A 26406-nucleotide genomic window follows, 5' to 3' on the forward strand; every position below is an offset into this window, starting at 1 on the left:
ATGTGGGTTAGACATTTAGCTACATGAATCTTACACTTCTAACATTTCTACTGCTTCCACCAGAAAACTGGTTAACCCATCAAAGCAAAGATGTCAGGAGAAGGCAAGCAAAACTTAGCATACAGTGAAGCCTACGTAATTTCTTCAACAACCTCTTCAAGACATCTGGCAGCTTTCAAAACCAGCTAAGTCTCACTTGAAAATGCCAAGAATTTCAGTGAAATCATAACATGAAGTTCCCTAAATAGTTAACAAAGGCAACTTTGAAACAAATATGCAACTGGTTTAGGATTAATTTGGTCAAATGCATGGGCTTTGTGATTCTTCAAAGAATGGTATCCTGTTCATTTTTACTGTTTTTGTTTAAATTGATTTATTTTGCATGCATTATGATGTTCAGCAATGTGACTATTATAAAAGGAAAGATAGGTGTTAATCTTAATGGATTTATCTACAGAATTTAGCATGGAAGAAAATATTAATGGATACTATAATCAGGAAAGGAAATGCTAAACTCTGACAATATATATTTCTGATTAACTAGTGTAAATGTTGTTTAAAATTGAAGTAAAAAATAATTTGGTTATTGAAAACAACTGACCAAAGACTGCAAAATCAAGGAGGTTATATTCACAGGAAAATCTAGGTAGAACTGGTATACATAAATTTTCAAACCCAATTAGGAATTTATCTTAATTAGTTAAAGCGAGTAATATTCCATATCGTGTCAAATGAGATGACAACCAACATGAATAATTTCTAATAACAACTGCAACCATAAAACTAATTTAAATATTCATCTTGAGTATTTTCCCTTTCAAAGTAGCCCTCAAATATAATGTTGCAAGAGCATCCTCCTTATAATGTCTTTATAGACATTGACACATATTTATTATCCATGATGGAAAATCTTAACTTTTAAAAAAGGATTTCATATTAGAAAAACAAAATTCAACCAGTGTAAATCTGGTGATTAAGTGATTTTTTTAAAGGGAATGCTAATTTAGGGGTAAAATTAAGTTAAAACAATAAATTCATAGTTATACCACTTATCTTTCTCTTTGATTAAACATTGTGGTTATAACATATCTAATGCCTATAATCAGAATTTAGTGTGATGTGAACTTAGTATATACCTTATTTATAATCTGAAAGATGGGAGTTCTCTCCAAAATTGAATTTATAAGATTTTTCAGGGGTAATTTCAAGCTACTAAAATTTCCATGATAATGTATTGAGATTATCTAAAATGAAAGTTAAAATAGAGCCTGGCACTTAAGAGGTAAGATACAGTCAGTATTCTTTCTTTCCTTATCCCAGGATTCTAGGTATACCTCTACTCAGTTTGCTCATAAGTAAGCAGCTTCCTCCGAATGAGGGAGTAGGTAAGGGCCCTTACCTGGAAATCACACTCCTTGGCCTGTCTTTTGCTGATGTGGCTGTCCTCCTGGAGCTCCATTTCATGAACACATTAGATCTGGTATACCATGACCAGTACTAGGAGAAGTGTCCCCTCCTTATATTATAACTGGTCTAGTTCCTGCTTGTTCCTAGTCTCCATGGCTCTGGATTACCCAGAAAATCTTCAAGGAACTCATCTTCTTGAGCCACAGAGACAGACAAGCAGGTTAGAGGTATTAAACTCAAGTCAAGAAAGACTTTCTATTAGCTAGGTGGTCTGGCACAGAAGATCTAATTATTCACAAGGGTATGTGGAATGGAGGCCCCAGCATCATCAGCAGACAGGTACTATGTTAGAAGTCACACCTGTATTTTCACTGGCTTTCTGTCCAATCACTGCTCTTTGTATACATATAGTTGCACCAAGCTCACTCTCTTCCAGATAATCCAGGATCTCAACTGATAACTATCTTGTAATGGCATGAATGACCAACTCATACCTAGTTCAAAGATCTCTGTTCATAACAATGAATTACTTGTAAGAAGGGTCATTTAGGACATTTCCATGAACATAGAACATTTTCTTAATTTGATTTTTTTGTAAGACAGGAATATTCTTTGGCAAAGAGGAAGATATAAACTAGGCATACTTCAGTGATAATACGGTGCTATCAAGCCCAGGTGACAGGTAATATGACAATGTCTCATCGGTGATACATGCTAAGAATAATGAGTCACAAAGAGTGGACTACTAAAGAAAGATTTCAAGTAAATAAAATAATGTCAAAGGCACAGAGTAAGGAAAAGCCAAAGACAAAATATTACCTTTCCTCTTCAGTCTGGAGATATCTGAATATAAAGGATAATCACTTCCTCAGAACAATGTGACAACTGCCTAGCCTGTAGAAAAATCTACATTTCATTACTATAAAAAAATCTTTCCACCTAGAGGGCGCCTGGTGGCTCTGGGTGGGAAAAAAATCTTTCCACCAGAACTTAAATATATATTTTTAAAATCTTAATTATATGGTCCAATAATGATACAGAATGATTGTAATACCTTAAACACACAGTGTAAAAATTTACAAAATGTTCCTTCCTCTTAAGATGAGATAGATGAATCATCTAACTCCCAAATGGGTCTAAAATGTTCAGGAAAGCGCATTATCTAAGTTCCTATTGTGCTACATTCTGAAGAATCAACACAGACAATAAATAAAGAGTATGAGCTGAATCACTATTGAAGAAAAGTTGCATTCATGATCTGAATTTGCTTGATAAAGGATCTTCAGCTAAAGATGAATCACAAATATACTTTTTTTTTTAAAAAAAAAATGGAGTATAGGAGAAGGAAAAAAGAAAAGAAATTATACTTTTCTCCAAGTTACGGTATTCTTCTAAATTCTTTTTAAACCAATATAAATGAATTGAAATTTATTTCACAATCTTTGACTAGAGTTTAAGTATCTGGTGTTAGGGAATGTCTACTGAATGCTGATTTTATCTTGCAGACATATTTCTCCAAGACATATAATAACTTACACACTTGAGTTGTTAAAATCAAATCAACCAAATAATCAGCAGACCAGATGACTTAACATCTTTAAATTCTAAAAAATTCTTGATCTTTGGAGTGGGAGTCAAAGAACACAGTTTCTAATATACTTTAAGTCCCAAGAGACCATCTTTCTATGTATTTTCTAAATCTTCCTACCTACTTAGGTGTGCACATATACATTTAATAACAGTTATTGTCACAATGGTGCTTTTATGAGAAAAAAGGCTTAGAGATGGTCACATATGAAGTTCAAGTTTAGTAGAAAAAAGGAAGGATCAAAAAGGAAAAAAAGATAGGTTATAACTGCAAAGAGTATTAGAATATTATTATTAATTGCCATTATGTATATCTGAAGATAATATAAAATATGGTATATGCTTAAATAACATACAAAAGATGAGTAAAAGTAAATTATTCCAGAATGAATTATTCATTAGGTAGAATCTAATGGTATAAAATAGAATCTCAAATGTATGAGTAGCTATAAACACAACACAAACTCCAAAAAAAGGAGAGGACATTTGTCTTAATAAGGCATGGGAAATTATGTTGCTAATAAGTAATTAATGCATGTTTATACTTATGCATTAAAAAAATAAAATATGGTTTCTCTTTCTTGGAATTTGTAGGAGTATTGTCACTAATAAATAGGAGAATACTGCTACTGATATTGGTATCAAAAATTTAACTTACATATTTAATAGATTTAATTTTTTAAAATAAAAAAAAGAATTTGAGTTACTTTAGAAAGATTTAAGAATAACATGGTAAAGTAAATTAGGAGAAGAAAAAGGAAAATAAGTTAGAAAGGGAAATGGGTGTTAGTCACCATGGGTAAACTCCAGGTCCACCATATACTAATGCAACTAGTTAAAACACCATTATTTAAATGACTCGCAGTGCACATGAGAAAATGAGGCAGGTTTGCAGGAGAAGCACATGCACTAGTTAGATGAATCATAGATGTGTGTATGTGTTTGTGTATGAGTGTGTTTGTGTGTGTGTGTCTGTATAGAAACAGAGAGACAGAAAGACACTACACACAGGAAAAGACAGACTGTCAGGGAGAGAAAACACTTCTCACATGTCTTCAGAAAAATCACTGTGTGCTGGTGTGGATATCTCCAACACTTGCATAAAGTATGATATACTTCTGCCAATATTATTCTTAAATTATTTGTATGGAATATTCTCCATTTGCCAGGTCCATTCTCCAACTCTCTCCTTGTAGTTTCCAGAGGCTGGCCGCCACCGTGAGGCTGCTTTGCCAGTAGAATGCTTCTGTTGGAACTCCAAGTTTAAGAGGAGAGAGAGTTTGGGGTATTAATTCCCAGGACTCACTTCCTAACTAGGGTGTGGTTCGGCAATGACTGAATTGCTCAATCTGTGGACAGGTCCTCCTGGTCCATCCTGTTCTTCAGGTACAGGCCTCTTCAGGATTCATAATTGAGCCTGCACCGCATTCCTTCAGTCCTGAGGACAGTGATAGCTTTCCCCTATTGTAGACTCAAAGTTTCTTTCCCATCCTCTGTGAGTTTCCTTCATTCTACTCACATTTTTGTTAATAGCCCCTTAATTAACTGCATTTCATTTACCCTTCTTGAGTGTATAATCTTTTTAAATTTTTAAGCTCTTAAAATCTCTAACTAGGAAGGCACAATAGTTTTCTAGTTAATTTCTATATGCCTAAAGCATTAAGTATAAAATATTAGAGATGTTAATCCTAAAACAAAATCAAGGAAAAAAATTAAAAGTTGGGTTTCCATCTTATGTGCAGCTAGATGAAGGAAACTTTCTTTGATTCACACCATGGATGTATCTATTTTATTCATGTTTGCATGTTTCTGAGCTCATCCAAGTAATACTTATGGACAGAGTGACTAAATGCAGATGATCTAAAATTCATTTCTTATCTCTGTGACTTGGACTGAAACTTTCTACCAGAAACAAATGAGTAAGGAATGATTTCTATATAACTGAACCAAGGGAATATTTAAAAATATCAGTTTTGAAGTAAACTTTGATCTTGAGTTTTTCAATAAAAAATCATACATTTTGGTACATTTCACATGCTACAGGTGGTACTTACATGAGACCCTGAGGCAGAAAAGGCAAAGTTGTTTGGTGCATTGTATATATAAGGTATTACGTGACTCTACCCAAATTGTAGACCAAGTTCATCACTAAACCAACATCCTTGAATTACATTTAAGAGATTTTTCTCTACAAGATTCTTCCTCATTCTTAGTGGAATCTTGTATATTATTCTGTATACTCTCGATTTATATTTAAAGAGATGTGATAACTTTTTGCCATGGATTACTAACTTTATGATACTGTAATTCAAATATTACAGATATATACTTAACTTATAACCCAATAAATGACAACCGATTCTGTCTTTAAGAATTTTTGTGTTTGGTGACATTACTATATCTACGTGGTGAATCCACTGCAACCTCTTGGGTTATAAAATCAAGGTCCAGAATCACTACTCTTTCTTACACAGAAAGCTGGCTGTAGTAAAGTTGACTTCCATTTCAAAGATTTCAAAAGACTGATGAAAATAAAAAATTATTACTTTAAGGTGAGGTTACTCAGATCCAGAGAGAGGTAGAGTGAGTTATCCAAGCTCATGTCACGAAGTGGTGGAAGAGATGTGACTCAAACACTCCAGTTTGAGCATTAAACAAATCAGAGAAAAAGATAAGAGCTAAGATAAGACCACATAAAATACTAATGGCTTCCATAATTGCTTCATTTGTGATGAATACTTTCATGTTTGGTAGACAAAGTTCAGTAGAGTTCCTATCTGATTTAGTTAACTCTACTGCATTCTAAATATCAATTCCAAAGGCCCTGTAAGGATTTCTATCATGATCTGCATGAAATGCTCTATAACTTGAAACAGGCTTTACCGTATTTTCTCCCTCTGTTACCAACTAATTTTCTTTCTGGGCCTCATCTTTTCCTATTCATCTTTTCCATCAAAAATAGGAACAGGTTGTATTAGGTATTTATGGGTGCCCTTCCAGTGTAAACAGTCCATATATTTTTAATAACTTTACAAGTAGGGAAAATTTCCACACACTCTAGGCAGCACTGTCTGTGAAAATCCTCAACTGTGATAGAATTTCCCCAAATACATTAATGGAACAACTTTCTAATGAAATTTATATTTGAATCAGTCCCCCAGCACTGATTGTTGCTGGCATCAAAACAAAGTTTGAGCTTAGCCCCATATCATTCAATAGCATGAAAGTATTGTCCTAAATCAGCTACCTATTCCATCTCTAGGACCATTGTTAAATTTCAAAGGGTTGTACTATTTGAAAGAATACCCTTGAAGTTTAAGACCACTCTGAATTTCAAAATCCACATGATTATTTGATTCATTTTGTGTTATTGGAGATTTTACTAATATTGAAATTATGCTTCTGACACATAAAATGTGTCTCTTTTCTCTCCATTCTAACTTCTTAGATAAGAAAGCTTCTTATGTAGGATATTTTGAAACCATATCTCATTGTATTTCCCTGCCTGGGGAAGAAAGCTAGGGAATCACTCCCAAGCTATGGGGAGAATTTCTGCTAGAAATAATTATACAAATTCTAGGAAGATTGTACTCATTTAAAGAGGACCATTTAAAAAAAATGGAGTAACTATTTTCAGGAAGAACATTCAATAGAAAATTATCCTTTGCCCCCATCTCCCTGTCACATCTCCTACAAAAAGTCTAATTCTCAACATTACTACATTTAGTTATTTTGTGGTGCTGCTAATCACCTTGAAACTTTAAATGCTCCCTGGGAACAACAAGAAACACAGAATGAGTTCATTCCTGCACTAATGGGGCAACCTCATATTTATTTTCAAGTGGATTTGTTGAGCTGATCACATCTCTTTAAATTGCAACAAAATGATAATTGAAGTAAAAATAACCATTTCCAAGTAAAAGTAAAATGGAAATTGCATACCTTGATTTAAAGCTGTCGGGAGGCATGAGTTCCAAAGTATGAGTTGGTCCATATAGGTTTACAACATATAATTTGATGGTTGGATTCATTTGACCTGCCTTTGAGAAAATGAAGGTTGTAATACAAATATATTGAGCATTAAAATATATTGAGGAAAAAAAGAAAATGTGGTGTGATTCCTTTACAATTTTGTGTTAGAACAGGGAAAAAGTTTAATTTCTCTGAAGTAGAAATGATTTTAGATTCAACAACCTGATTGCCTCCAATTGTTTCTGTAGATTGCTGTTTCTCAAGCATTTTAGTCAGACAATTAAAGGTGATGGAAAATCAAGATGAGTTTATTCATTCATTCATTGCTACTGTGTTCTTTCCCTAGAGTGACACCAGGAGGGCTGGCTTTACAGAACAACTAGTAGAACAAGCTGCTACTTACATTATAGGATAAGAAATGCAATGAGAAAAAATCTTGGCTAATTAAAAAAAATAAGAAATATAAAAAATAAATAAGATTTGCCAATCTGGGTGGCACATGCTTAAAATTCCCCAATACCTAATCCATTCCATTGCATTAAGAATTCATAGGTTTACTTTCCTTTTTCTTTTCTTTTTCTTTCTTTTCTTTCTCTTTCTCTCTCTTTTTTAGTTTTAGGGGTAGAATTTAGTGATTCATCAGTTGCATATGACACTCAGTGCTCATTACATCAAGTACCCTCCTGAATGCCCATCACCTAATTACCCAATACCCCCTTACTCACTTCCCCTCCAGCAACCTTCAGTTTGTTTTCTATAGTTAAGAGTCTCTTATGGTTTGCCTCTCTCTCTATTATTATTTTATTTTTCCTTCCCTTCTCCCTAGGTTTCCTTTTAAACTTTAGTGAATACTACATGGGGTGTTAAAGTGTACCTCGGAAAGTGGTGGCCACAGAGCAGTCTGCCCTCACTAAGTGCATAGTTAGATGAGTAGAAGGATTGTGATCATAGGTTATAGCTAGCCTAGAACATTAGTATATTTCTGGCTCATAGTTTATAGTGGAGGCACTACATGAATTATCTTACTAAATATTCTTACTTCTGTTCAAAGATGAAATTATACCCATTTTCCAGATAACAATGGAGAAGCTAAGCAAACCATGGAAGATGGATATCTAATAACTGAGGAAGTCAATATTTAAACCCAGGATTCCCTTCCCTGCTGTGGTTTTCCTTCAGTTCATTCCTAGGCAAAGGCCCCCAAAGTTTTTCTAAATATACTGTGAATTAGTAGGGGGCAAAAAAGGGATCTTTTCACCATATATCTCAAGCAGTTTGAATAAGTAAGAAAATGTTTACATCAATAAATGATTTATAGATTCAGTTGACTACTTGTGGTGCAGTGTGTTCCTAAACAAAGTACTGATGTGTCATTGGAGTGTGGCTGAGATTTCAGGAGAAGAGTATGTGAGATGTACAAAGAAAGTCAAGGAAATTAAAAGTGGGTCAAAATAGAAGACTGACAAGAATCAAAGGAGAATTATAAAAGTGACTTAAAGATGAGAAAGAAAAATCCATGTTCAGATAATTGGCATTGACAAAACCCAAAGTTGAACAGGACCAGAAGCAACAAAATATATTCCATCAATAGTCCATTATAGTCCTCAAGTACTGTGTTAGCCTGTTAAATACAACTAGTATGGCAGGGAAGACAGAGGGATGAATAGGTGGAGCCCAGAGGATTTTTAGGGCAATGAAATATACTGTGTGATACCATAATGATGGATACATGTCATCATATATTTGTCCAAACCTACAGGATGTACCACACCAGTAGTGAACTATAATGTAAACTGTGGACTTTGAGTGATTATGATGTGTCAGTGTAGCTTTATCGGCTGTAACAAATGTATTGCTGTAGTGAGTGGTACTGATATTGTGGGAGGCTCTCTGAATGTGTGAGTGCAGGGGGCATATGTACCTTTCTTTCAATTTTGTGGTGAAGCTTAAACCACTCTAAAAAATAAAGTCCCAAACAAAAATGACAAGCACATCTGTGGTGGTACATCATACACAAGTCAGAAGTTTTGAGCCAAATAAAGGAGTTAGGGAAATCCTTTACTGTAAAAACGCAAAGCTATAAAGAGATATTATGGAAATAGTTCATACAGTGAAGGGGTTCTTAGAAGATAAGCTATGATCCTGTCTCACAGAGAAGGCTCTGGTGTCAGATTTTATAAAGCTTTTCATTGTTCTAAAACCCTCAAATAACTGGGCACATTTGTCTTGGGCAATTTAGCCTCCTACCATACAAACTGAGTTCCCTTTCATATCACTCCCATTTCAATTGAACTTCCATGATCTTCCCTGAAAATATTGGCTTTATCCATATTTTTCAATCTAGCCATTTCTCTAGTTTGACCAGGTATATTAAAAATTAGAGCTGGGACATAATATTTAGTAGTGCCATTCAAAGTGTTGATCTTTGGCAGCACCCATCAGCATCCCCTGGAAACTTAGAAACACAAATCTGGGCCAAACACAGATTCAAAATTAGAATCTCTAGGTATATGGACCTAAGATTTTGTATTTTAACAAGACTCTCAGATAACCGTAATTGTGTGCAAATTTTATTTTTTTATCTTTTGTTTTTTGTGTGCAAGTTTTATAAGACACTGACACATGTCTATTTTTTCAGTAATATATTATTAGTAGTAATATATTATTACTAGTATATGTAGTAATACACACATATATATATATATATATATATATATGTATATACACACACACACACTAATATATATTACAGCTCAGTGGTTATCAAAGGTGTTAACCTGCATCAGAATTACCCAGAGAGCTCCTGGGTGGTATAGTGGGTTAAGCGTCCAACTTGATTTTGGCTCAGGTCATGAACTCAGGGTTCTGCATGAAGCCCCATAACAGGCTCTGTGCTCAGGAACCTGCTTGTCCTCTCCCTCTGATTTCCCTCCACTCATGCTTCTCTAAAGTAAATAAATCTTTAAAAATAATAAAAAAAAAATAAATGAATTACAGAGGGCTGGAGGGCTTGTTTAACAAGATTTAATCAGTATTTCTCATGTCATGTGACATGGGAATCTGTATTTCTAACAGTTTCTCAGATGAGGCTGATAGTGCTGGTAAAAATGAGAACTGGATTAGCTTAACCTATGAGTCAGAGAAACCTGGGTTTACATTTTGACTGCAATATACTGAATATAACTGGGGGCAAGATGTTAAAGATCCTTAAGTATTAATTTATTGGATTATAAAAAATGAGACGCTTCACTGAGAATATGTCTACAAGTCAGAAGTTTTGAGCCAAAGTAGGTTTCCTTTCTGTAGCTATAAATATCTTATAATTTTGTTATGTGGATTAACAAGATGATTATATATAAAAATGTTTAAAATTGGGGCACCTGGGTGGCTCAGTGGTTGAGCGTTTGCCTTTGGCTCAGGCCGTGATCCCTGTTTCTCCCTCTGCCTGTGTCTCTGCCTTTCTCCCTCTGTGTCTCCCTGCAGGGAGCCTGATGTGGGACTCGAGCTGGGACTCCAGGATCACCCCCCTGACCGAAGGCAGGCTCTAAACTGTGAGCCACCCAGGCGTCCTTAAAAAGTCTAATTTTTTTTAAGTCTAAAATAGTATATAGTACTGAATTAAAAAGATAATTTCATTAAGACACTGATTTTTCTAGTTGGTGAAAAATTCTGCCTATTTTTAAAATTCTTCAGTTAGCTCATTAAGAAAAAGAGAAATTAAATTTGATCTTTTTGTCAGTTCTTTTCAATGATGAATAATTTTATTACATATTTTGTCAAAGATACATATGGTTATTACCATACTAAGGCAATTATTTTTTAATGTCTGCAGCTTGGTATGTTTTTACCTGGATAGGATCACTGATATCCTAGCTTTTACAGGGAAACAAATTAAAAGTTGTGTATACATGTGGCCAATTTTAGACAAAAAGCAAACATCAGGCTGTTTCTAAATTTCAGCCATCCAACATTCTATAATCTCAATTAGATTTTTATCTCTCCATGAAGTTTTGAAATTAAGTGCACATTGCAAGTTCATTTGTACCTTTTAATATTTGGATCATTTCAATAGTTTGCAAATTAGAAGAGTTCGTCTATTTGCTTTTTACAGTCACATTTGCCAGAAAGACTGCATATCTACAGAATCCTTCCTCTATGATTCTGAAACACAAGCCTCAATAATAATTAACCTTATTTTACTGGCAACTAAATTGTCATTAAACGAGATAATGCTTTAATTAAGAAGATTAACCTGAGGTTACTGACATAGAACTGTGCATCTCTTTTGTGCTGAATTGCTAATGATAGAGTATTTTATGAGTTCTGAATCATGCTGAATTAAGTAAAATACAATTGTATTTGTTTAGTGTAAGTATTTCATTAGTAAATCTGACCACATCGAGTATTTGCTACACTCATTTTAATCTAGTTTAATTTGAGGCACAATTTAGTGTGAACTCTGTGAATTACTTCAATGTATAAAGTACTACGTTTTGTAGGTTTATTACAAAAATAAGAGCAAATCAAAATAATACAGTTGTAAGTGGAAGAACTAACAGACATTTAAAAAAAAAACAGAGTAGAAAATAATAAGACTTTCAAAGTTCAAGTAATATATCCAAAATGATACTGAAACTTACCTAAGAACAAGGATCAAGCCCAGACTGTTTTTTTGAGTCCTATTGTTTCATGTACCTGGGCCGGGATTCCTACTAAAAAACGCCTGAGCACTTAGGATTCTTTCTCTTGGCTTGTCTACTAGAATAGCTATCTTTATTTTACATTTAATACTCCTCAATTGTAGTCATTAACACATACTTGGGGCTTTTACCTTGTTTTACAAATCCTTATCTATCTATCTATCTATCTATCTATCTATCTATCTATCTATCTAGATGTGAGACTAAGAATCCTGTTTATATCCCACCTCATATATAGCCAAGTCATTAGGAATAAATGGTGAAAACAGAGTTCCACATGAATTTGTTAACTTCACGTAAAGTTAATTTTGATTCCAGCTATGTCTTCAGAGATACGGGTTAACCTCTCATAGTTTTACAGGGAGGGGCAGATCAATAAATTTGAGTTATTTCCCTGTTCTCAAAAGAACTGTGACTTTTATAAAAGGACTTAGCCTTTAAGAGAGCTTGGTTTGTCCATTTGTAAACAGAGGTAATTGTGAGGGGGTCCAAATAAGGGAAAAAAAGGAAATGAAAACTGACTCTGAAAATATGAAGCCTATTATTAGCAAACATGACTTGTACAATAGCAAACATTAATTTAGGCCCAGTTTTACTATTAAGAAATATTAAATAATTAAATAATAACCTATTAGTAACAAAGTGTCTAGGTTTGTCAACCCAGCATCTTCTGAATTACATTTTCTCAGACATTACTATTTATCTATTTGTTTCTTAGTCTGTTAAAGTTATGAGGCCTAGGGGTGTCCAAGTTCAAGTGCCAGCAGCCCTTAACCGAGAAGGCAATTTGAAAATGCACGTATTGTGTAAGGCTCTTCTGTGTGAGTCCTAAAATCCCCACTCCTCTTGCGAAATGAATTATAAAAAGTTGTTCCTTCCCTGGGGCTGATTTTATTTGCTTTGTGCGGTGGACAAACTGAATAGTCGTATGTGAATATTTGCCTATTCACATACGCTTTTCATTATACCCCACTTTGTTTTGTATCTAAGTTGTCAGGTGAGGGGTGCCTGGGTGGCTCAGTTGGTTAAGCATCTGCTTTTGGCTTAGGTCATGATCCCAGGGTACTGGGATCCAGCCCCGCCTTGGGCTCCCTGCTCAGCGGGGAGTCTGCTTCTCCCTCTGCCCACTGTCCCCCACGCTTGTGCTTGCTCTCTCCCTTTTTCTAATGAATAAATGAAAGCTTAAAAAATAAATTGTCGGGATCCTTGGGTGGCACAGCGGTTTGGCGCCTGCCTTTGGCCCAGGGCGCGATCCTGGAGACCCGGGATCGAATCCCACCTCGGGCTCCCTGGTGCATGGAGCCTGCTTCTCCCTCTGCCTGTGTCTCTGCCTCTCTCTCTCTCTCTGTGACTATCGTAAATAAATAAAAATTTTAAAAAAAAGTTTAAAAAAAAATAAAAATAAATAAATTGTCAAGGTGAACTTTCATTATCGTAATTAAATCAAATGATGTGAGAATTAATACATTGGAGAAGTTTTCTCACTCATTCTCTGGGGGAAAGACAGGTACAGTTGTGTTACAGAGGAACAAACTTTCATTCGTAAAACAGGACTAAATCTATACTTGGAATTCATAAGTCATATACATGAAGTACAAGAAAAAATCTCCTGGTGAATATGATCATTTTGTTGTTGTTGTTAGGTCAGGTTGCCATTTTCTCCTGAACAGCACCGAGTACATGTGCCTAATTTATATCCAGCACTGAGTATATGTGCCTTCTAATTTATATACAAAGAAGACCCTAAACATAATAATTCAAATCACAGGATCAGATTCCTCTCAACCCGGGTGTCCTTCTCAGCTATAGGCCAGTCAGTTAATACTACAATCTATGGAAGGAAGGTAAGATTGACAGGGGGAGAAACCCCAAAAACAAAAAAACAGGTGGTACAGAATCTCACAGAGGAAACATTCTTCTTATCCCTGATTCTCTATATTCAAGGCTGTTTTTCTCTCTCCTTCCCTCCTTTCCTCTTTCCCTCCCTCCCTCTTTCCCTCTATCCCTTCCTTCCTTCCTCCTTGTCCCACTTTAAGTAACTTGAGTCTGCTGGAAGATAGGAAAATAAAAGTCATGCCTACCCTAACCATGCCTTCACTGCAAGTATAGAATAATCTGTGTGATGGGTAATATGTCCAATACCTTGCCCAATTAATGTAATGTACAAGTTGAAAGGTATGAAACCTATTGTGCTTGGGAAACAGAAGAGTACAGCTCCCTAAAGGAATGGCTTAAAAATAGCTTCTAAATCAGTTAGCAGCCATCTCTTACCTGGTTAAGAGCTGAAATGTATAAAGTGGAGTTTAAAAAGTTTCCTATGGGATCCCTGGGTGGCGCAGTGGTTTGGCGCTTGCCTTTGGCCCAGGGCGCGATCCTGGAGACCCGGGATCGAATCCCATGTCGGGCTCTCGGTGCATGGAGCCTGCTTCTCCCTCTGCCTATGTCCCTGCCTCTCTCTCTCTCTGTGACTGTCATAAATAAATAAAAATGTTTAAAAAAAAAAAAGTTTCCTATAAGACCTCTTTATGTGATTAATACACAGGCAGCCTCATTCATGAGCCTTTTTTCTTTGTAATATAAACATAGGATAAATGCATTTTAACAAAGAGACCTCAAGTTATCAAAAACGCCATGCAAGAGAAAAAAATAGTTACACTCCAGATGCTTTTGCAACCTGCTCTCTACTTGAAAATAGTGTTGCTCACTGGGCAAGATTTCCATATTTGCCTCACTCAATAAAACAATTCTATCTATCTTAGCTACGCCTGGCTATGGCTCTACCCCATCATGTTATAAAGTATGTTCCAGAGTATGCTCTGCCAAAATAATGCTGATGTTAATACTAATACTAATAAATTCTTTATGCTTAGTCTCTTCTTTATCGGTGATTCTTTATGTTAGTCTATTCTTTATAGAGATTCTTTATGCTTAGTCTATCCCTTACTAGAGATACTTTATGCTTAGTCAATTTTTATGGGAGATTTATAATGCACATTAACATATAGTATATTAAGTGCTCTAAGAAAGCATCTGCAAGAAGTTGGATTTTTTTTTTTAACAAGAATTTTCAACTTATTTGACCGTGGGACTTTTTCTTCCCTTATAATACCTAGTAACAACTATAATATAACAAATATTAACAAACAGAATGTACTTTGGAGAAACCTGTACCCTGGCATCGTTGCTGGCCCTCATCTCCTTTCTAACTGGGAAGGTGAGGGAAAACAAAAGAATCAAAGAAAAAAAATGCAGCAAAAGTGGCAGTTCCCAAGCCCTGAATCATCTCTACTTCTTCCTACCAGAACACTGTGTGCAGGCTATTGCAAGCTCTAAAAGAGGAGTCTGACCAGTAAGAAAAGCTTCTTTTTTTTTTTTTCTTTTTTTTTTTTTTCACAAAGACAACTTGTTCATGAACAAAGGATACTATCAATCTAGTTCTTGGTGTGGAGAGAGAGAAAAAAAAAAAAAACTAGTACTTCCACGTTACTTACCTTAGGATATGGGTACTGCTTTCCTTTGGGATACAACGCTCCAGTAAATCGAGGGATAACCATGTTAGGCACCAACGAATCATTTATCATCAGGAAAGCAAGCCTTTCTCCATCTGGTGACCACCAGTGGGCAATGTGAGAATGCAGAAGTTCCTCTAGAATAAATGAGTATTATTAAAACCAACTGTAGAGATGTGGGCTCAGTGACCCACAAACATCTGTCCTTGAAACCTCCATTGCACATAGACATTTTTTTCTATACAATGTGTCAGATTTTGCTTTTATCAATGTCATAGAGAATTCTCTATTTCTGAGTTATCCTTTTAGTCACAGGATAAGAGATAGAATGGAAGGAAAGAATGATGAAGCAATGAAGCCAGGATTTCATAGACTGTCAGCAACATGAACAGGGAAAATGGAAGCACTATTGGAATAAAAACAATAAGAACAGTAAATGAACACTGAAATATGGCATAAAACTGTATTTTGTCACCATTCATTCACATTTGCATTCAGTCATATTTCCATCATCAAACAAGTTAAATATCCACTCTCTTCATTGAATAAGTCGAATCCCCTCTGGATTCATGAAACTATTTTAAGCTCTGAAGAAAGAGAATGAGAAATATATTGGATATCTTTCATGTGACCCCAGATCCACTCTTCATTTGTCTATACCTGCTTTCTGGTTCAGAAAATTAATATGGGTGAACTATAGCAAAAGGGCTGCCATGCCCTCCAGGGCACAGCCTTTATGGTACGATGGCAAGAGATTAGAAGGAGGAGAGTAAAGTCAGAGTATATATTCCCTTGGCTCTATCCTGAAATGTCACTTCAGTCTAGCTGCGTGCTTTAAATGATGTCACTATTCCTGTCAATGCAGTCTCTTCTGTGAAATTTTCTCCTTTTTTTTTTTTTTTTTTAATCTTGTAATGGCTCATCTCTGTGGTCACAGGGGTCATAGCTTGGTTGCTACTAGTCTAGATCATAGCTCAGTCCTTCATGATTTCACTTTGTAAATGTGGTCTCTTTATAAATAAAACTTCTTCAGATTACTGAATGTGCTAACTTCGTACCCTGACAGATACCATGATGAATACCAGTAAGAGACTCAGAAAAGGGAGTGGAATGTTGCTATATGTGTCTAATTTTATGGCTGAAGATGTCAAACCTCTAAATTCCCACAAACCTTCTTGCTGACAGAGGCAGCCTCTATCCAAGGGAGTTAAACATCCTCTGCATTAAGGCAGAGTGAAAGATAAATTCCTATAATGTTTAAGAGTCTGTATCCTTAGAGGAGAGTTTAGAGATCTAGTACCATAGCATTTACTGGGATAGTTTTTCTAAAATGAGAGAAAATTTGTTGGAATCGTACTTATGCAAAAGTAAAGTGGGAATAGACTCTTCAGATTTTGAATAACAACTTAAAACATATTCACATATGCTGTCCTGTTCTACTTCCCAGATAACCTATAAAGCTTTCTGTTCTGAGCAGAGCCTTTGCAGGATAGGACTATGCAGCAGATCAAGGCCATGGTACAACCTTCCCGCCCATCTTTACCTTGTGACCCAGCAGATAACAATGCTAATGTAATTGTGCATGGTAAACAGAGATGCTGTGTGGAGCTTCTGGCACTCACTATATGGCAATTAAAACACAGGCATTACAAGCTTTAAAGGAAGGCCATTTCCTCTTGTGCTGATAAATATTCTCCTTTTCAAAAGCAGCTCTACTGGGCTCTTGCAGAAACAATTAGCCTGACCACGGGATACCAAGTGGCTGTGGAACCCAAACTACCCATCATGAACTGACTGTTACCTCATTCATTCACTGACCATAAAACTGAATATATACAGCAACATCCCACCATAAAATAGAAGGGATTGGGACAGAATGTGTAAGTAAAACATCCAGAATATTGCATGTTCTGTTTTACCCTCTCTCTTCCAGCTCAAACTAAACCTCAAGATGTGCTTTTAATTTAAGCTGGCAGGGCAAGAACAAAAGCAGACCTGGTTTATGGGTGTGTGTGTGTATGTGCTATACTTGGAGGGTCGAGAATTGGATAAGCTCTGTACTACAGCCTGAAGAGTGGCACTAAAAGACTAAAGTAAACATAAATTCTTCCAGTCGGCTGACTTTTGAACAAGATCTTTAGTTTCTCACTTCTTGTGGAAGGAGAATTGGCTTGAAGCATGGACCTATCCTGACTCATGCATAGTAACTAATAAAAGGCCTGACTGGGGTTATGGGATGATGGAAATTAATGACAAGGAAGTATAGGGAAAGATAACTGCATCGACTTATCAAGAGGGGTAAAAAATATGTAAAAATATGTAGATATTAGTGTCCTATTTAAATATCCACCAGAACACATCCATAGCAGAGTTGGCTCTGGATAATCAGATGAACAATATGACTACTGAGCTCATGTCAGTCTGCTTTGGCTCCCATCACTACCTGCCAATAATAGGGGCTGTCATTAAACTTGATATGGCATTATTTCGCAGCAGGACCAGCTGGCTACCTGGTGGCAGGCAGATTACACAGGAAGCATTCCATCGAGAAGGGGTAGCATTTTGTCATTACAAAGATAGACACATAGTCTAGTATAGCTATGCCTCTGCTGCTTGAAATCCTGTTACCACTGCTCTTCATGGATTTACAGAATAGCTTATCCATCACCACAATAACCCACACTACATCACCACCCAACAGAAAATATTTTATGGCAAAAAGAAGGTCAAGAAGCTTGGACCAGGAAATTCACTGTTCTCTGTTAGCTATATACACCTGGCTTGATGGAAGCACAAACTAGTCTCTCTCTTTCTCAGTTTTGACACTATAACAACCTTGAAGTCTGGATGTCCCCATACAGCATGCAAGTGTCACTCTTGCATAGCCAGAAAGCAAATGGTAGAAATGTAGCATTCTCTATCACTATCACACCATTACCCCACGGGATATATTTTGTTTCTTCTCTTCATGATAAGGAGATCAGTGGGTTTAGAAGTCCTAATGCCTAAGGGTGGGAATGTCATACTTCTGTTCCTTTGAATTGGAAGCTGAAATTCCCCCCTGACCATGTAGGGCTCGAAAGGACTGGGGGAAAAAGAAACTAACAGAATGCATAGTCACTATTTGTCTGATGCTTAAGCTTATCTGCCAGGAAGAATGTGTGTCTTCACTATATAAAAGAGAGCAAAGAAAGAGTATGTCTGGACTCAGCAGATTCACAAATACTCCTTTGTCCAACTAGATCTCATTTTCCAATTCTACATTTCCACATTTCAAATTCCATTTCAATGGAAAACTGAAATTGTAGGAACCTAGGAAAAAGAAGCAAAGGAATAAGATTTGGCAGGGATAAAATTTTGGTTTGATCCCACCAGGCAAATGACCTGTATAGTCAAAATGCTGGCAGAAGGTAAAAGGAAAAAGGAATGAGTAGTTGACAGAGGGAACCAGGATTACTAGTTAAGGCCCTATGGTGACCTTTATTTTTTTTTTCTTAATGGGGACATTTGCCCCAAAACCTTACATGAAAACAAAAGTGTTGGCTGTAGTTAAAAATTTCAGACAGATATATAAACTGGACTAATACTACTCTACAATGAAACAGTAGCAGATGGAACTTCATGTCTTCTTTCAGGACATGAAATTTTTATTTGAATAAATAATATCCCCATGATCTCTGAGTTTTTGTTGGCTATGGCCAGTGTGAAACCAGACAAATCAAATGAAGAGAATAAAGTTAGTGCACGGTATTTATTCTCTTGGTTCTCACCTGTTAGAAACATGTGTGTCTGGCTATGTTCCTCAGCCAAAACTTACTGCTTCTGTTACTGCAGAAACTATAGGATTCCCTCCTTCTAGGTTCTAGTAACAGCTTACCCTTCTCACTGCAGTTGTTAATGACGAAATCATTACTAGCTACAAGTTGCTACATAACCCTTTTCTTTGACAAGTGGCCCCTTCATAGATAAAATTGTGTATATTCCTTTGAATGGTCCATTGTTTTTCAAATTGTAATCCTGACCCTGACTTGTACAAATTACTTAAAATTCATATGAGGAGACATGAGTCATCCACATGACACGCTGAGGGAAAAAAAATGCTGAACCCAAACTGAGTATAAACTCTTGGTCTCATGAGCCTTGAAGGTACAGAGAGATCAGATTGTGTTGTCTAAAATCAACACTCAGGGTTCCTAAAGAAATGAGCTGTATCCTAGGTGCTTAAGTATGTGTGTGCAAGTACTTCCCAAGAGTAAGAATGGCCCAGATTTGAGAGCACCATTCAGCAGAAACTAGGTATCACTACTCTACTTTATTTTAGAATGATCTATGCCTAAAGTTGTTCCTCACACAAATGTTAAAATAGTAAAGTCGTACACACAGAGAGTTATATGACTTCCTTCAGGTCCCAAAATAAAGCTAACTGAAATGGGAAGGAGGTAAACAAAAGAATCTTTAATATGCATCTGCCTAAGATTTCTCTTGGATAACACACACAGTTCTTCAACTGTAACTAATAAGGACTCTTACTCATGGACTGAAACTTCCTGTGTTAATTATATTAGATTATTTACAAATAATGCATTTCTACAAATTGCATTCCATTCCATGTCAATGAAGGTTTGGTCTTCTTTGTCTTTATTACAATGATTAGAGAATCTCACTGCAGAACAGATGGAGTTTTCAACACATGTTGTTTTATATCAAAGACACTTAAAAACATAGCCTCAACACAAAGTACTTACCGAAAACTAATATATAATCATTGCATGCAGATTAACATGCTACTCTGGAAAGTAAGCTGATTTTATCCATTTATAGTTTATCAATTTAGGCAGATAAGATTTCCTGAATATGCTGCTGCCAGCCATATGGGTCTATGGTTTATTTTCCCCCCTTTATTTTCTGTATCTCACTGTCATGTTTCTTAAAAGAATTGTCTATATGCATAACCTTCTCACTTCCTGCTTACACCTCTATCCACTGCAATCTTGCTTTTGGTACCACAAATTAACTGATTTTGCTCTTATCAATTTCTGGTAGCAAATCCAACAGTAACTATGGGATCTTTAGTTTGTTTGACCTCCTGAAACTCAGCTTTATTAGTCTATCTTCCTCTGGCTTCCATGGCTGCATCTCTAATTTTTTTTTTCTTTTTCCTGTCATAGTCCAGTTTTACTGGGATTTAGTAAGTGCACAATAATTATGTAGAATCAATGAATGGATGAATGTAATTTCCTGTGTCCAAGACAAGTCATAAAAAAGTGAAAGTAGGTATTTTGCACTATTCTTTGTAAACAACCAAAAAATGTAACAATCTCTATCTGTTGATAAGGATATTGTTTATGCTGTCATTTTTTTCTCTCACTTTTCTATTCTTGTAATTCTTTTATTTATTTATTTTTATTTTTTATTTTTTAAAATTTTTTATTTATTTATGATAGTCACAGAGAGAGAGAGAGAGGCAGACACACAGGCAGAGGGAGAAGCAGGCTCCATGCACTGAGAGCCCAATGTGGGATTCGATCTCGGGTCCCCAGGATCACGCCCTGGGCCAAAGGTAGGTGCCAAACCGCTGCACCACCCAGGGATCCCTATTCTTGTAATTCTTAAAGCTCAGTGCAAATACCATTTGTTCTATGAAGACACCCTATATTTCCCCATCCCATTAGACTTAATTCCTACTTACATTTCTAGTTGGAATGTAGGCATGTAGTTCTATTTACCATGCTCCAAATGGTTGCTTATGTAAAAGGCGTTTACAGTTTTTCATTCCACTAAGTTGGAAGTGTATGAAACATAGAAATCCTATTCCTCTTCATACTGCTCTCAGGTAATGTTGGAAAGATATATGTACTCAATATCCTGAACTGAATATCACAGAAGAATTCCTTAACAACACATTTGTAAATCATTTAGGCACATTAGTTCCAATATTTTATATGCTCATATAACTTAAAGTGATAGTCATTTTTTGTTTCTATTTAATAGATTCAATACTTTATGGAAATTTTCAAAGTTGTAGACTTGGTAGCTGTGAACTCTGTTTTTTTAAACAAAACATTCATCTGATATTTTATTTAGCTAACTTACTACTTTAAATGTTCCAATTCATATGAATGACATTAGATGCATTTTATGTGAATTGTGTTTAAAATGATGTTTCATTTTAAGTATGTTTTATTTTTCTTCTGAATTTCACTGACTCTCTAAAACACATTTTATTTGTCTTTACTTTCCTTAGGAGTTGAATACTACTAGAAATAGAAACAAGGAGATTTTACAATAACACTTTTAAAGACTTTAAAAAGTCAACATAAGTGCCTGTGATTGGGATCAAGAGCCACACTCACAGATTGGCCTAGACCTAAAAAGTTTAAGCCATGCCTTTAAAATGTGCCACAAAAAAACACTTTATTGTCTTTTATGTGACTCCTTCTCAAATCTTTTTTTTTTCAAATATTTTTTCTATGATATTTATAAAAGGCAAATTTCAAATAAAGAAAGTGGAAATGTTATGTGTTACTTCTTGATTCTTCCACACATACTAATTCAGATTGTAGTTGATTTTTGTAAAGTAACAAAGAAGGAAATCTCCACACTAGAGTATCTCACACATACCTGTTGAAGATCATATGCATCCCTAGTAGATGTCACTGTGTTGTGGTGAGTGAAATAAAGGGAAAAGAGGAAGCCTGGAATCTGGGAGTTTTTAGCACCTTTGGAAAAGCAAAATGGTATTGGGAGATGAAGGTACATGTGGGACTCTTGAAACATAGGTTGGGGATGATGCGTGAGGGAAAAATCAATAACATCTGAATGGCCTAAGTCCCTGTATCAAACCTTAACACTGATTCCCTTGATATAACCTACCCCTTCTCTTGGAAATAAAGCAAGAATTGAAGTCAGTCCATGGTCAATAGGGTTCAGAGTCCTTGGCTGAGGAAACAGATCAGTGAAATCTAATGGCTTAGGTCCATAATGTATATCATCCGTTAGGGAATGAGGAAAAGCACTGAATTCTAACAGGTAGAGTAGACCAGGATGAAGTGCTGGCTTTGAGGACACACATTCAGGTGCCAGCTCCGGCACTCATGAGCTTTGAGGCCATGTCCAAGTCACCTGTCTCCTTGGGTCTTGGTTTCTTCAGTAAACGATTAAATATGCTAGCATTGTGAGGATTCATCACATAACACATTTAGGATTTGCTAGTATACCTACAACATAAGAGCCAAAAGGATTGAGTTTATTTTGAATAGCCAAAACTTTAATTTTTCCAGAGTTTTTGTCTTATTAGTCCTACCTATCCCCTAACACAGTGTTCATTCTCCACCCAAATATATAGAATTTTATTCTCTAATTAAGAAAATAACTGTCAGATAATGGTCTTTAAATTCTCTTCTGACATTTTCTAAAAAACGTAATGCTATAAATTATATAAAGCCTTACATAAAGGACAGAGGCCCAGGGCATGCTGTTCAGTTGGCAAGGTAGTATATTCTATATTAAGTTAACTTAAAATTTCTTCGATGTGAAGGATCACAGTTTGTTACCCAAAGTAGCAAGCCAGCACACTGTGAAGCACCGTGTCCCCACTGAAACCCACCACTCTTATGAATGCCTGCTCACTGTGTCTGTTACTAGTGACTCAAACCAGAACCCAAAGAATCTTTCTTGACTTCCTCTCATCTGCACCCCAACCATTTAACCACTACGATCTATCTATTCACTGCCTCATCAATTTTAGAATTTTCTCTCCTTCTTACTGCTTTAATCCGAGTAATATTGCTCATTATCTCTCAGCAGAACTTAGAAAAGCCTCCCAGCTGCTCACTGGTTCTTTCTGCTTTTCAATCCCAGCTTTGTACTGTAGTCAAAATGATCTATTTATATGGAAGATATGATATTAACACTCCCTTATTTGAAAAGCTCTATTAGTTACCCATTTACTAGTGGAAAAATAATTGAAATCCCAGGTTATTTTTAGGGTCCCTATCCCTTGGTTCTTGCTGCCTTCCTTTTTCTCAAATTTTATGACCCAATAATACCGAGCAGACTTTAGTTCTCAAGGCACACACCATGCTATTTAACTTAGCTATGCTTTTGCAAGCTCTTAACCCTTGCTTAGATTTCCCTACCTACTTTCTTCTTTAAAAAAATATATTTAAAATCTCATTAGTTAACATACAGTGTAATATTGGTTTCAGATGTACAATATAGTGATTCAGCATTTCCATAGAGCACCCAGTGCTCATCACAGTGAGTGGATTCCTTAATCCCAATAACCTATTTAACTCATCCCTCCACCCACCTTCCCTCTGGTGTTTACCAGTTTGTTCTCTATAGTTAGGAGCCTATTTCTAGTTTCCTTCTCTCTCTCTCTCTCTCTCTCTATTTTTTCTTTTGCTCATTTGTTTTGTGTCTTAAGTTCCACATGAGTGAAACCATATTATATTTATCTTTATCTATTGACTTATTTCACTTAGCATATTACTCTCTAGCTCCTTACATGTTTTTGCAAATGGTAAGATTTCATTCTTTTTTTATGGGGGAGTAATAGTCCATTGTGTGTGTGTGTGTGTGTGTGTATATATATATATATATATATATATATATATATATATATATATATGCTATTCTTCTTTATCTATCCATCAGTCGATGGACACTTGGGCTATTTCCCTACCTAGTTTATTCTTATAGTTCTTAATCTTTCAGGCTCAACTCAGAGGGTTTCTCCTTTAGGAAAATGTTTGCAAATCCCTAGAATGGGCTAAGTCTCCTTTGTTCTTTCATAGAATTCTGTGTTTACTGTGATTTGACTTCTGGCCACACTCCACTGACTGACATCTGGGTCTCACATAGTAGCAACAATATTTTGAAGATAAAGTGTATCTCTTACCTAGCTCCTCTCTGTAAGAAATGGTTAGTTCTTGCTACCTAGACTCCTGGAATTACCCAAGTTTCAAGTTTGTTCTCCACTTATTTCTTTAATCTCTTGAGCCATCTGAGGCTGGCTCCTTCAACAATTTATCCTTTTGAAATAAGAAAGCCAGAGTCAGCTTCTGACGCTTTGAATGAAAGAACCCTACTTATCAGTTTGTGTTTGAATTTTTAAAAATCTATAGCGTAATTATTGTTATTTTCAAAGTAGCTATCACTACTCCTCAGAATAAATTGTGGCCTCTAAAATACTTTATTATTTGATGCTAGTATATACATAGAAAATATATAAGCATACATGTACACATATGTGTATAAATCCCAAAGGCTACAGTGTCTCTTCATTAGTAAAATAGCTCCACCCAGCTAAATGTTTTTCTTTATGAAAGTACTTTGTTTCTTATTATATCTCAGCACCCTTACAAATACTTGGAACATAGTAAGTCTTTAACAATGTTCAATGACAGAATGGATGAATAAATGAATAGGCAAGTGATTTACTTTTCTTATAGAATTAAAAATATTGATTCTGAGATAGAAAGATTTCATTTGCCAATATTGCTCAATAAATAAAATTTATTTTCTAGATGAGCCTTAGCTTTATAATTTCTAATCAAATATGACTAGCTTATTTTAAATCTTGACATATTTTGCCAAGATCAGTTGCAGAGTCTGAAACTTAGGTATTAACCTCACACCTTGAGTCTTCCCCGGAAATCTGTACCCACAACCCAGCTGATAATTGGTGCATGATCAAGCTGGATAGAGGTTTTCATTACTTGGTTCCTTTTTATATTCTCAGCTATCATGAAAACTTGATTCAATAGTTATTGCAAATAATTCTTTAGGTGGGTTTTATTTTGCTCCCCATGCAATGGCTTTTAAAATGTGACAGACTGTTCTTAATGGGAATGACTAAAATCAAGTGGCTTTCATGCATTTTTTGAGCAGTAAAAGTTTTTGTTTCTTCTTTTCTATAGTCAGAAAAATTTAGCATCTAACTCCAGAGTTGACATAAGATCATTATTCACTTTCATTAGCTAAGCATCACCAAAATAAAATCTATGTAGCCTGAACAAAATGTATGTGTATGTATGGGTGTGCCTACAAACACACACACACACACACACACAAAATGTGGTAGATGTGAATCACAACCAGTTGAAATATGAACACATGCAAAGACATGAAAGCATGAAGGCAGTTTTGAGAGGAAATAAGAGGAAATGGAGCTCTAAGTATTGTTCTAGAATGAACATATTTCTCTCACAGATTTTGTATAAAAACAGGTCATCTGTGTTCTATTGAAACAAAATCTAGTCAACTCACCTTCATATAACCAGTCAGCAATCCCATTAAAAATAATTCCTTCTTTTCCAGAAGATGTCAGTCTCAATGAACTACTCTTTATGTCAGGTTGATAGTAGATATTATTTTCAAAAATATAAATCTGGATCCAGAAACATATAAAACAAACCAAAAAATGTAACACATTAGGAAGCTTTCTAAGTACTCATACTATAGAATAATTGCTGAAGAGCCAAGTGTTGTATTGTTTGCCTGCTTTTAGTTTGTCTTTATTTAATACCTACATTTGCATCGCTTTCAGTTAATGGCTGTTGCCTTATCATATCAATATCAAATTGTCATTTAGAAATTACACAGTACCAATACTGAAGCTTTTAAATCCATAGTTTCAACAACAATTGTTCATCTGCTTAATCCCTTTTTATGCCACAAAAATGATTTGGGTTTGAGCTAACACTGCATACTTAAGAGACTGATAAACTATGATAGATGTCACTTTAGTAATAGCCAACTCACAGCTGAAAAGTTTCAATTTGGGATCTTATTACAAAAAAGGATTTGTTCATCAATAAAATAGTCTCTACAGAATCTTTCTGATTCCATCCAGCTCGACTCACAAATACTCTGATGAAAGCAAAGGGTGGCAAAATTCCTTTGAATTGATAAATGGGACACACCTAGCTATGCCCCACTCTTCACTGGCAGTTCTTTTCTAACTAGCATAGCAGTAATAGTAACTGTGCGCTTGAGAGTTCAGGAGAGGCTTTTAATTTCAACACATCACAAAGCATTCCAAAATAATATTAGGATCAACAATAGCCCCCACAACAGGAACAACAGAAATTAAACAGGCTCTGTCTATACAAAATAGAGATAATTCAGGATAAAATTATTTAAAATCCATGTTCAAATATATTTAATGCCAAACATTTCAAACTACTGGCCTGTATGATAATATAACCTTCAGAGAACCATGTTTT

The 26406-nt window shown here is 35.5% G+C and overlaps 1 protein-coding gene and 1 long non-coding RNA gene across 8 annotated transcripts in view; one reads left to right on the top strand and one right to left on the bottom strand.

Annotated features, from left to right (window-relative positions):
- The window catches only part of LOC112648411 (uncharacterized), a 160747-nt gene that overhangs the window by 93622 nt on the left and 40719 nt on the right, over window positions 1-26406 (top strand). Inside the window, exons 4-5 of one of the 4 annotated variants that reach the window (XR_007403793.1) lie at window positions 20620-20735; window positions 21420-21693. The exons of 2 other annotated variants lie outside the window; for them this stretch is intronic. This is a non-coding gene — a long non-coding RNA (uncharacterized LOC112648411). Of the gene's footprint in view, window positions 1-20619; window positions 20736-21419; window positions 21694-26406 lie in introns of those variants that run through there. One more of the 4 variants, XR_003129008.3, reaches the window with a different exon arrangement.
- Window positions 1-26406, bottom strand: part of DPP10 (dipeptidyl peptidase like 10) — a 1271598-nt gene that overhangs the window by 85093 nt on the left and 1160099 nt on the right. For all 4 annotated transcript variants that reach the window (XM_025429711.3, XM_025429705.3, XM_025429721.3 and 1 more), the window contains 3 exons: window positions 25448-25568; window positions 15158-15312; window positions 6937-7034 (listed from right to left, as the gene is read on the bottom strand). In XM_025429711.3, coding sequence (XP_025285496.1) covers window positions 6937-7034; window positions 15158-15312; window positions 25448-25568 — 374 coding nt within the window. The remainder of the gene's footprint in view (window positions 1-6936; window positions 7035-15157; window positions 15313-25447; window positions 25569-26406) is intronic.

Source organism: Canis lupus, chromosome 19 (genome assembly GCF_003254725.2).
Source record: "Canis lupus dingo isolate Sandy chromosome 19, ASM325472v2, whole genome shotgun sequence".
In the NCBI taxonomy this organism is placed as follows: domain Eukaryota; kingdom Metazoa; phylum Chordata; class Mammalia; order Carnivora; family Canidae; genus Canis; species Canis lupus.